Consider the following 11,314-nt stretch of genomic DNA (forward strand, 5'->3'; position numbering starts at 1 on the left):
TTTTTTTCTGAGGGGGAGGGGGAGATTTGTCAACAGAATTCTTGTGTGTTTCAGATCCGTGTATGTAGTGTTGGGTGTTGTCTTTTTGTCTTGTGTTTTATGCTTCGTACATAAGAAAAAAACCAGTGGCATGTCAATCACTTCTTATGAGCAGAATGTATACCGTTACTACACCCTCACACCCTCAATATTGTTTACAAGACATCAAGTGTGTTTCGGTTTCGTGTCTCTCACCTTAATGGTTTGAGCCCTTGCCTTGATTTCTTTATTTCATCATTTATTGAACCACAAAGGCTTGAAATTGTGATAGTTAATTACAGTGTCAAATCCAACCTCGGTATTCAAAGCTTACAGCAAACATACAGAGCAATAGTTTTAACCTTTTAAAATGTGTATTTTTCATTAGCATTTATTTTAATACATTTGGTTGATAAAGACAACATCCCCTGTGATTTTTGTCCAGACACTGGTGTCCCTTACACATGTCCAAATATTATTTCCAAAACACACCAGTGAAGAATCATTTCTATTAGGAAATGTAACAAACACCTGTCTCATTCCCATCTCCCCCCATACAGTGAACCACTTGGTAATGCCCTAGATTACCCTGTGACCTCTCATCAGTCTGTAACAAGTTACCTCTACTGTGTCCATCTGAGTGTTCATTTAATATTTAACTGGACATACTGTTATTTTGCATAATAGAATCACAATTTCAAGCCTTTTTCTAGTTTTCTTTTTCTCCTTTATTGAACAAGACAGTAGCTTATTCTTTAGAATGGGAAATGACTAATAAAGCATGGAGAACTACTCTTTAAATGGTAACAAATAACATATTTATTATCTTTCCGACACCTGTGGTATATTTCAGTTAAAGGTCTCCGCTGTGTAAATTTTCCTCCTGTAATGCGTTGGAGACATTGTACATAGTTGTAAATAAATATCCCAGGACGTTTTGCACCCTCCTCTTTGTACTAGTCTAAACTTGCGTAGAATGTGGGGTTCTAACAGCAACGAGACAGTGCGCTCGCTGCAGGTGATGTAACAATGTCACTTTTTTTTATTTGTACAATGTAGTTGAATTGTGTACATATTGTTGGAGCAGCTATGGGGGGAGGGGTTTGTTGATGCTATCGTCAGTGCTGTAAAAGATCCAGTACTTTCACCTCTAGCTGTGTTGATTTCCTGCAAAAACAAAGGCGAGAAAATAAAAAATAGAAAAATTCTAAATAGTTATTTTCTACAGTTGCATGTACAGAGAGCGCGAGAACTGCTGTTGTTCCTCAGAGATTATGTTCGTAAATAAAATGTTGAAATATTTCCTGTTTTCTGCTTTTACTTTGTCCTCATTCATGTTAATCTTAATTAAATATGCCTTGTCATTCATACACTCTTAATTAAATATGCCTTGTCATTCATACACTCTTAATTAAATATGCCTTGTCATTCATACACTCTTAATTAAATATGCCTTGTCATTCATACACTCTTAATTAAATATGCCTTGTCATTCGGGAGATGGGCACATCTATTTTTAGCACCATGCCAACACGCACACACTGTTTCTGAACTAAATGAGGAAATTTAACAGTTCATTTTTATTAAGATTGATTAGCACATTTATCACAGGCAAGTTAAATTGATAGAATACCAATCAGTATACACGTGTAACACTTTACACCCGTGTATTCTTTATTTGGCAGGGACTATGTACAACAAATCATCAGTCTCAGTATGAGAAGGGATGTGTTGCACCAGATTTATCTGACAGCTAATTTACATTTTATCCCTATATTTAATCCCTAGTTTGTCCCAAAAGCCCTCGAGGCAACATTCAGGCTTCTGTGGCACCAAAGTGGTCAACTGAAACCAATTAGAAAACTGTCTATACAGAGGTAGCGGAAACACTGGTGCTTATCTTTTGCTTTGCCAGCAGGTGGACAAGTGTATGTTTTTGGCTGATATTTAGATCTATGATCATGAGGGGTTTAGACTTTTTGAGAACTTCAAGACCTGTGGGTATATAACAGGCCTATTTTTGCCATGCAATATGACCAGTAGATGACATTATATTCGCTGACAAGTATTTATAGAAGGCTACGTATGAACCAGGTATGAAGAGGTAACCATTTGCAATCATACAAGCGTTTCAATTGACAGTGACACCTCCACTCCAAAATATAATTCCAGTAGACCTCTATTCACCTCCCCTGTTACCTGACTCCTCGAGCAGTGTTTGTTGACCATGTTAATTGAATGAAACCGTAAAAATAGACTTGACAACTTGATCCCTTCTGCCATCCTCTGAATTAAGTTAATAAATATGGCAATCTGTCAGTGCGAAGTAGGTTTAGGCTACAGTGCGTACGAGCAGATGGACTTCCCACCAATGACATTTCGGTTACTCACCGACCTGCCCACTTGACTGGAGTTGTGCTTCCTCATCTAGCCTGTCCTGCCATGCCCTGCGGTGTGTGTGGATGTCCCGCACCACTGACTAACAGCGGTTTCGGCACGGTCTCTAACAATGGACTTTGAAACGAAGATTTATACCAGAATCGGTGGATATGGACGATATAACAGAATTGTTTCCATATTCAGCTGGTTTCCGAACTTTGCTGTGACGCTGAACCTTTTTTGCGACGTTTTTTACACTCTGATTCCCGGGTCGTACCACTGTAAACCCGACCCGGCTCTTTTACCTTCAGGTTTTCTTTTCAGTAATTATTCCAGACAAGGGTATCTCAATTTTACCATACCGTGGGTGAATGGCTCTGGACTGAGTCACTGTGAACTTTATAAGTACCCTAGAAACGTCTCCAACTTCATAGACAGCATTCCAAAGGAGATAGTGCCATGTACGAGAGGATGGGAGTACGACCAAGCTGCGGCGCTTCAGAGCAACTACGTGACCGAGGTAAACAAATATATACTTGGATTCGATGGTTTGTGGTTGTTTTTGGAGAGTTTGTGCCAGCTTAGCAATCATTCATGTGCAAGTGATGTTTTTGTGACGACGCATTTACCTTAACTAATTTGGTTTACAAGTAGCCTTTTTTCAGGCTAATGTGTGGATATCTTTTCCAAGCCCTGTCGAATGTTCTTCATCCATTCAACGTAGCCTACTCAAGAGTAGATTTGGGTTTAGCCTATAACTTCGGGCTTTGTAACGTGTGTGTTCATTGATATTGTCCCAGACAGACTGCTGGGGCTAAAGTTGGTCATCAATAGGTAACATCAATAGATGACACGGGATGCCCTGTTTGGCCTACTCATTGCTGAAATCTGTCGTTGGTAAACATGCTTTTGAGTTTTTAACTCTGGGATACATGTTGTTTTGGTTATGTCCTGAATAAGATGACCAGAGAAACAGTGCTGATATGATTTTTTTTTTTAAATCAGATCACATTAGTCTGTTTATATAATAATTACATTACGGGACTGCTGTGCAGAGCCATGCAATATGGGTGTTTATGTGATGAAAGCAGCACAACAGGAAATGCAGGGACAGCAGTGTTCCTCCACCCTGATGGAGTTCCAGGGAAGATATGTCCTCAACAGAGCACATGAGAGGGGTCACTCTTAGGATGAGCGTTCATCTTTCTGTACTGACCCGTAGCCATCTCTTAAACAAGGAACACTCGAGCTCAACTGAATTTATTTGGCTCTAAGGGAACCCTTTTTCATATTTCTTACTACCAGGCTTCTATTCTTATTTCAGACCAGCACAATCAATGCCTCTCTAAAGTTGTCCTGTTTTGCTTCTAGGGGAAAGCTAACTAAATGTTGACTTATTGCACTTGGACTAATCTCACCAGCCCATTTTAATATCAAAAAAGGGGCAGGCCCATCCCACTGTGCAAATACATAAAAGGGATCTTGGTAAACAAAAGTATCAGCAGTTACGGAAATGTTTAGACACAAGGCAAATACTGGTGTGTGTGTGTGTGTGTGTGTGTGTGTGTGTGTGTGTGTGTGTGTGTGTGTGTGTGTGTGTGTGTGTGTGTGTGTGTGTGTGTGTGTGAGAGAGAGAGACAGTGTGTGCGGGCTGGACAGGAAATCAACAAGGGAGGCAGTGGCCCTGATGTGAAGTATTTACTCTCACATGTTTCCCTGGCGATAGGAAGCAACCAGCCCTGACCCCCCACTCCTGGCTTCCTTTCTCCGTGATGTCACAGGACATTTGTTCCTGTTCCTACGGGGGTATAAACATCATACAGCAGGAATGGAGGTCCTTCTGGCCCTGATTTAAGGGGTTGGATGATAGGTACAGATCAAGAGATGAAGCAAGGGAGGGAAAGAGAGCAAATGAAGAGTTGGGGGAGGAAGAAAGAAAGCATTGGAGTAGGGTGAGGAATGGTGGAAGGCACTGGAAACCAAAGTGCAGTGGCTCTAATGTGATAAACCTATCTGCAGTCACTCTTATTCAATCAGGAGATGATATCTATCACACAGCTGAATTCCTCCTCCTTCACACAAGGCTCTCCGTTGCCCTCAAGTCTGTGTGTCTGTGTGTGTTTGTGTGCCACTGGCCTATAATTCTTACTTATGTAATAATAAGGGAGAAAGGAGCTACAGTTTCACACATTTTCCAGGCATGTTTATTAACTGTCCTTAAAAATAGGGTATGCTCAATCTGCCCCCGGAATGTTTCTACACTGGAAATAAAATCCTGGATGAAGAAATAGGCCACCTATTATGTCATTATTTCAATGGCTCCATTGACTTGGCTCTTGAACTCTATTCCTAACTATGTGGAAAAAGGGTCATTCTGTGTCATTTCAGGAAACCATGACACCCGCCATCTCAGATTGTTCTGACATCGTTTCTGTAGTTAGAAACAGATAAGATTAGCCTTCCTGAAACATTATTTTGTTGAAACAACATTTTATCTCTGAGAAATTAAGCTAATTGATTGCACCCAAGTAGTTACTACAATAAATTAACACAATACATTTACCAATTTAGGTTAAATCAATTAGCTTAATCGCTCAGAGATCAAATAATGTTTAAGGAATGCTAATCTTCTTTTTGTGTATTTTTTGGTTTTTTTTGTTACTTTTTACCCCTTTTTCTCCCAAATGTTGTGATATCCAATTGATAGTTCGTCTTGTCCAATCACGGCAACTCCCGTACAGACTCGGGAGAGGCGAAGGTCGAGAGCCATGTGTCCTTCGAAACACAACCCCGCCAAGCCGCATTGCTTCTTGACACACTGCTTGCTTCGCTAGAGCATAATGGGACAAGGACATCCCAGCCGGCCAAACCCTCCCCTAACCCGGGACGACGCTAGGCCAATTATGCGCCGCCTCAGGGGTCTCCCGATCGCAACACAGCCCGGGATCGAACCCGGATCTGTAGTGACGCGATGCAGTCCCTTAGACCGCTGTGCCACTCGGGAGGCCACAATCTTATATTTTTCCAACTACAGAAACGATTTCAAAACAATCTTGAGATGGTGGGTGTCAAGCCTCTTTCTTGTTCTTTTTGAGGTGGAATGACTCACCATCTCGCTCTCTCTCTGCTCCACAGTGGAACCTAGTGTGTAGGGACTACTGGAAGATTCCTCTGCAGCACATCTGCTTCATGACAGGGTGGATTGTGGGATATATCCTCCTGGGCACCGTGTGTGACTGGTAAACCCCCCCCTGTTGTGTCTGTATAATTGTAAACTACAATTGTATTAATTTCACCACTGGTATTAGGCTGTTATGAATGTTTAATATGTGTACATGGGAAGCTATGTATCTCTAACTGTCTTTTCTCTATGTTCAGGTTGGGTCGTCGACAGGGCTTCCTGCTGTCTGTGTCTCTGTCCGGTCTGTTAGGAGTAGCTGTGTGTCTGTCCAACAGCCCTGTAGTGTTTCTGCTGCTACGCCTGTCTCAGGGCGCCATGTTGTCTGGGGTCTTCCTCTCCTCTTACCTCGCCAGTAAGTACACTTGACTTACCCTACTAATACCGCCCACTCCTGAGTACACACTTAATGAGGCAGTTTAGGGTTGGGCAGGATCCACATTTTCATATCGTCATACCGTCCTTCTTTTATCCCGGGATTAAAGGTATTACCGGTTTAGAACCCCATTAGGCGTCTATTACCAGAATACTAACTAAATTAGTAAAAGTAATAGCAGACGGTACGAGAACGAAGAGGAGAAAAAAATGCAAGGAAATCAAGATGGCAGGGGCAGCTGTACATAACTAATCCTAAGGGCTTTGACTTCTCAAACACGGAAGAAAGCTAACAATATATGATGCCCCGTCCGTCTAGCATTCGGCTTCTTCACCCGCGGGATGGTCTGAGGCGAGCCACCCGGACAACTGAAGAATCTCTGCAACTGTCAGAAACCGTCTCAAGGAAGCTCCTCTGCGTGCTCTTCGTCATCACCAGGGTCTTCACCTTCACCTGCAGTTTTCCGTCGTAACCGACTTCAGTGGGCAAATGCTCATCTATGATGGCCACTGGCACGCTGGAGAAGTGTGCTCTTCGCAGATGAATCTCGGTTTCAACTATACCGGACAGATGGCGTTGCGTGGGTAAGCGATTTGCTATTGTCAACGTTGTGAACAGAGTGCCCCATGGTGGGGTTATGGTATGGGCAGGCATAAGCTACAGATAACAAACTATTGCATTTTATCGATGGCAATTTGAATGCACAGAGGTACCGTGACGATATCCTGAGGCCCATTGTCGTGCCATTCATCCGCCGCCATCACCTCATGTTTCAGCATGAAAATGGACGGCTCCATGTCGCTAGGATCTGTACACAATGCCTGGAAGCTGAAAATGTCCCAGTTCTTCCATGTCCTGCATACTCACCAGACATCTCCCATTGAGCATGTTTGGGATGCCCTGGATCAACATGTGCAACAGCTTGTTCCAGTTCCCACCAATATCCAGCAACTTCACAGGGACAACATTCTACAGGCCACAATAGACAGCCTGATCAACTCTATGCAGAGGAGATGTGTCACGTTGCTTGAGGCAAATGGTGGTCACACCAGATACTGACTGTTTTTCTGATCCACGCCCCTACTTGTACTGTATCTGTGACAAACAAATCCATATCTGTATGGGGCGGCAGGATGGCCTAGTGGTTAGAGCGTTGGACTAGTAACCGAAAGGTTGCAAGTTCAAACCCCCGAGCTGACAAGGTACAAATCTGTCGTTCTTCCCCTTGAACAGGCAGTTAACCCACTGTTCCTAGGCCATCATTGAAAATAAGAATTTGTTCTTAACTGACTTGCCTAGTTAAATAAAAGAAAAAAAACTCCCAGTCATGTGAAATTCATAGATTAGGGCCTAATTTTTTATTTTTTTTATTTACTAATTTCCTTATGAACTGTAACCCAGTAAAATCTTTGAAATTACATGTTGCGTTTTGTTCAGAGTATTTTGCTAAATTAGTACCTTAACTGCTCACACATCAACATTTACCAAGCAGGCACTGCAGACTGAAATTGATTAGCTTGTTCTACTTTAATCAATAGCGTGAGAAGATTAATTCATTGTGTCAATATTGTATGGAAATCAATGGAACTGGGACAATTCGCTGCCACTACATGTCCTTTGCACTCTTCTAAAAGTAGGGCAAAGCTACTTGTAATTTTTCCAAAGTTACGGGAATCTTCAGTCATTTTGATAATGAATAGATTGCCATATATTTTCTATCATAGCTCTGGTAATTTATACTTTGATAACTGTATTTAAAATGTTTTAAAAAATCTTAAGTTTTCATTTATGTGTCCATATTCTCCATGACTTTCTAGCAGATACACTATTATGGTTCAAGAGAAAATAACCTAATTAATGAAAAAAAGCATCTAATCAACAATGGCATTATTTTCAATTAACTCTTCCAACTATGGAACGTTATTCACAACTGTCACCAGTTTCACGTCAAAACATTGAGAACAAATACATATTGACATGGTATTCCCCCATACTTCCCATAGCAACGTGGTCTCATAGAGAAGACTTAACATAGTAAATGTAAATCCGAGACACTCATATGATATGTTACGTTTGGTATGGTTACTTAAGGCAAACGAAAGCAGGGTGGATGTGTGGGCATATAATTTGAACGCCAAACGTCTAGCAACCCAAAGGTTGTGTGTTTTGATTCTTATCACAGAATTTAGAATTTTAGCAAATTTGTTACTACTTTCTACTTTTTAAGCTACTTTGCAACTACTTAGCATGACTTTAACCTAACTCTTAACCCCTAACCCAGCAAACGTTAGCCACCTATCTAACATTAGCCACAACAAATTGGAATCTGTAACATATCACAAGTTCAGCAAATTCGTAACGTATCGAATGAAATGGATGACGGACAACCACAAATTAATACATACAAAACGTAACATGTCATACTATTTGGACTGTCCCGGATTTATGTTTTTTACTTCCTGGTTGCCCATAGCCCTCTATTGCTTAGAAGTTCCTTCGTTTATACCCCATGATCCCACACCAACCCCTAGCCCCTGGGTTACTCACTTGGGGGCTTCCCTCTGTTGCCAACAAACATCAAGGATCAATGAAGGGAAAGTCATAGAGGGAAGTTAAACGGATAGGGGAAGGTGACAGGTTAGGGATTAACTGTCTGTCGGGGCTGTGGTCGGATACCCGGGTCACCGGGTGCCATCTTGTTGCACTGCTGTACATGTTAGGGTTCAAAGGGAACTGGTTGGAATCACACCCTTGAACCAAGTTGAGCATTACTCATTCACTCACTCCCTCCTTCCCCCCTTTACACCCCTCTCCCTCTCTGAGATAGCTTGAGTGTGAGGTAATACAAGGCTCTGTGGGCTATGATATCTAGGCCACCCCTGGACCAAGAGACGCCTCCTCCCCAATGTTGTTCCATTGTAAGGGGGGGGGGGTCTGGGATTTCTTGCTGTAACCTTCCTGTGATTGTGAGGTGATTGTGTGAACTCGTGTGTTTGTATGTGGACAAATCTTTGCTAAGTGAAAGCAGTCAAGGAGTGCTCAATGTGTTTTTAAGACCCTTCTGTGTATGGGAGTAATGGTGCTAGATACAGCCTGAGAGGGAGGCCCACCGCAGTCTGGCTTTAATACACCCACATACATATTTGCTCTTCGATCATTCCTCTAAGGTCACTGGTAAATTGAGTCCAGACTTTTGGTTTTAGGCTGAATTCTGGAGGACTGCCTCTCAGTGATCTACTACCAGAAAGTTCTTAAAAGGGGGAGTGGGGGAAAAATAGCAGGACAGAACATACTGGAAGGAAATGAGTATATTTTTTTCCTTTGTTTTCTCTGAGGGGTTTTGAAGGAGGAGAACTAGGGCATTGGAGTTTAGGTCAAGGTAGAGTGGATTTCACAAACGGTCACAAATAGTCTTATGGTCATTCAGGCTACTAGATCCAGTTGCATTTTTCTTCTCTCTATCCTTTATCTCATTTCTTCATCCTCTCTTCATCTCCCTCTGTGTTCTCCAGGACTGGAGCTGTGTGATCCTCCCCATCGTCTCATGGTTGAAATGGTCAGCGGTTTCTTTGCCATCGCGGCAGAGCTCTTGTTGCCAGGGCTGGCGGTGCTGTGTCGTGATTGGCCAGTTCTTCAAGCAGTGGCTACCTTGCCACTGCTCCTGCTGCTCTCCTATTGGTGGTGAGTCTGTCGTAAGAATTATTTTGTGGATACACAGTATAATGTATATTGTCTATGTCTTGGGACAGAAAGTATAGAGGCATGGATGGAGAAAGAGGGATGTGTGTTATAATTATAATTCATTTTTATATATTTTTGTGGAAGGACAGAGTAGAGAAAGTGTCATGGATGGAGAAAGAGAGAGGTGTGTTTTCTATTCCTGTTTTCTCGTATCCACCTCAGCTGTCCATCAGTGTTTCCCGAGAGTCCACGCTGGCTTCTGGCCACAGGTCAGATCCACCAGGCTAAGAGGTGTCTCCAGAGCTTCTCCATCAGGAACAGAGTGTGTCTCGGTGAGGACATCTACCCTGCTGAGAACCTGCTCTCAGGTATCATCATCCCCCACCCTATCCTGGCCCTTGTAGCTAGTCTGTGTCAATGAATAATGTCTGCTGCCTGGGGTAGTGTAACTGGTTGTGGCAAAATCCTGGACAGAGCCTTTACCGTGCGCTGCCACTTTAAGAGCGCATCAGCAGCCAGGAAGGAGGAAATGAAGATGACTCTATACATATATGTATATACACACACATTTATACACGCACAAATTCATGTATATATATACAAATGGCATTTGCCAGAGAACACCAAGATTGGCAAATTCGCCACTGGCGCCCTGTGCTCTTCACAGATGAAAGCAGGCTCACACTGAACACGTGACAGAGTCTGGAGACGCCGTGGAGAACGTTCTGCTGCCTGCAACATCCAGCATGACCGGTTTGGCGGTGGGTCAGTCATGGTGTGGGGTGGCATTTCTTTGGGGGGCCGCACAGCCCTATATATGTACATGTCTGTATATTTTATTTGATTTCATTTTACCTTTATTTAACCAGGCAAGTCAGTTAAGAACAAATTCTTATTTTCAAAAATGGCCTTAACTGCCTGTTCAGGGGCAGAACGACAGATTTGTACCTTGTCGGCTCAGGGCTTTGAACTTGCAACCTTCCGGTTACGAGTCCAACGCTCTAACCACTAGGCTACCCTGCTGCCCCATATACACTGCTCAAAAAAATAAAGGGAACACTTAAAACAACACAATGTAACTCTAAGTCAATCACACTTCTGTGAAATCAAACTGTCCACTTAGGAAGCAACACTGATTGACAATAAATGTCACATGCTGTTGTGCAAATGGAATAGACAGGTGGAAATTATAGGCAATTAGCAAGACACCCCCAATAAAGGAGTGGTTCTGCAGGTGGTGACCACTGACCACTTCTCGGTTCCTATGCTTCCTGGCTGATGTTTTGGTCACTTTTGAATGCTGGCGGTGCTTTCACTCTAGTGGTAGCATGAGACTGAGTCTACAACCCACACAAGTGGCTCAGGTAGTGTAGCTCATCCAGGATGGCACATCAATGCGAGCTGTGGCAAGAAGGTTTGATGTGTCTGTCAGCGTAGTGTCCAGAGCATGGAGGCGCTACTAGGAGACAGGCCAGTACATCAGGAGACGTGGACGAGGCCGTAGGAGGGCAACAACCCAGCAGCAGGACCGCTACCTCCGCCGTTGTGCAAGGAGGAGCAGGAGGAGCACTGTCAGAGCCCTGCAAAATGACCTCCAGCAGGCCACAAATGTGCATGTGTCTGCTTAAACGGTCAGAAACAGACTCCATGAGGGTGGTATGAGGGCCTGACGTCCACAGGTG

The 11,314-nt window shown here is 43.0% G+C and overlaps 1 protein-coding gene across 2 annotated transcripts in view; it reads left to right on the forward strand.

Moving 5' to 3' along the window:
- Positions 1–1,862: 1,862 nt before the first annotated feature.
- LOC115113587 (putative solute carrier family 22 member 31) overlaps positions 1,863–11,314 on the forward strand; it is an 18,636-nt gene continuing 9,184 nt past the window's right edge. The window contains exons 1-5 of one of the 2 annotated variants that reach the window (XM_029641380.2): positions 1,863–2,917; positions 5,533–5,636; positions 5,776–5,930; positions 9,464–9,632; positions 9,855–9,964. In XM_029641380.2, coding sequence (XP_029497240.2) covers positions 2,528–2,917; positions 5,533–5,636; positions 5,776–5,930; positions 9,464–9,632; positions 9,855–9,964 — 928 coding nt within the window. In that variant the 5' untranslated portion in view covers positions 1,863–2,527. Of the gene's footprint in view, positions 2,918–5,532; positions 5,637–5,775; positions 5,931–9,463; positions 9,633–9,854; positions 10,001–11,314 lie in introns of both variants that reach the window. The other variant, XM_029641379.2, reaches the window with a different exon arrangement.

This window comes from Oncorhynchus nerka, linkage group LG28 (genome assembly GCF_034236695.1).
Source record: "Oncorhynchus nerka isolate Pitt River linkage group LG28, Oner_Uvic_2.0, whole genome shotgun sequence".
Taxonomy (NCBI): Eukaryota; Metazoa; Chordata; class Actinopteri; order Salmoniformes; family Salmonidae; genus Oncorhynchus; species Oncorhynchus nerka.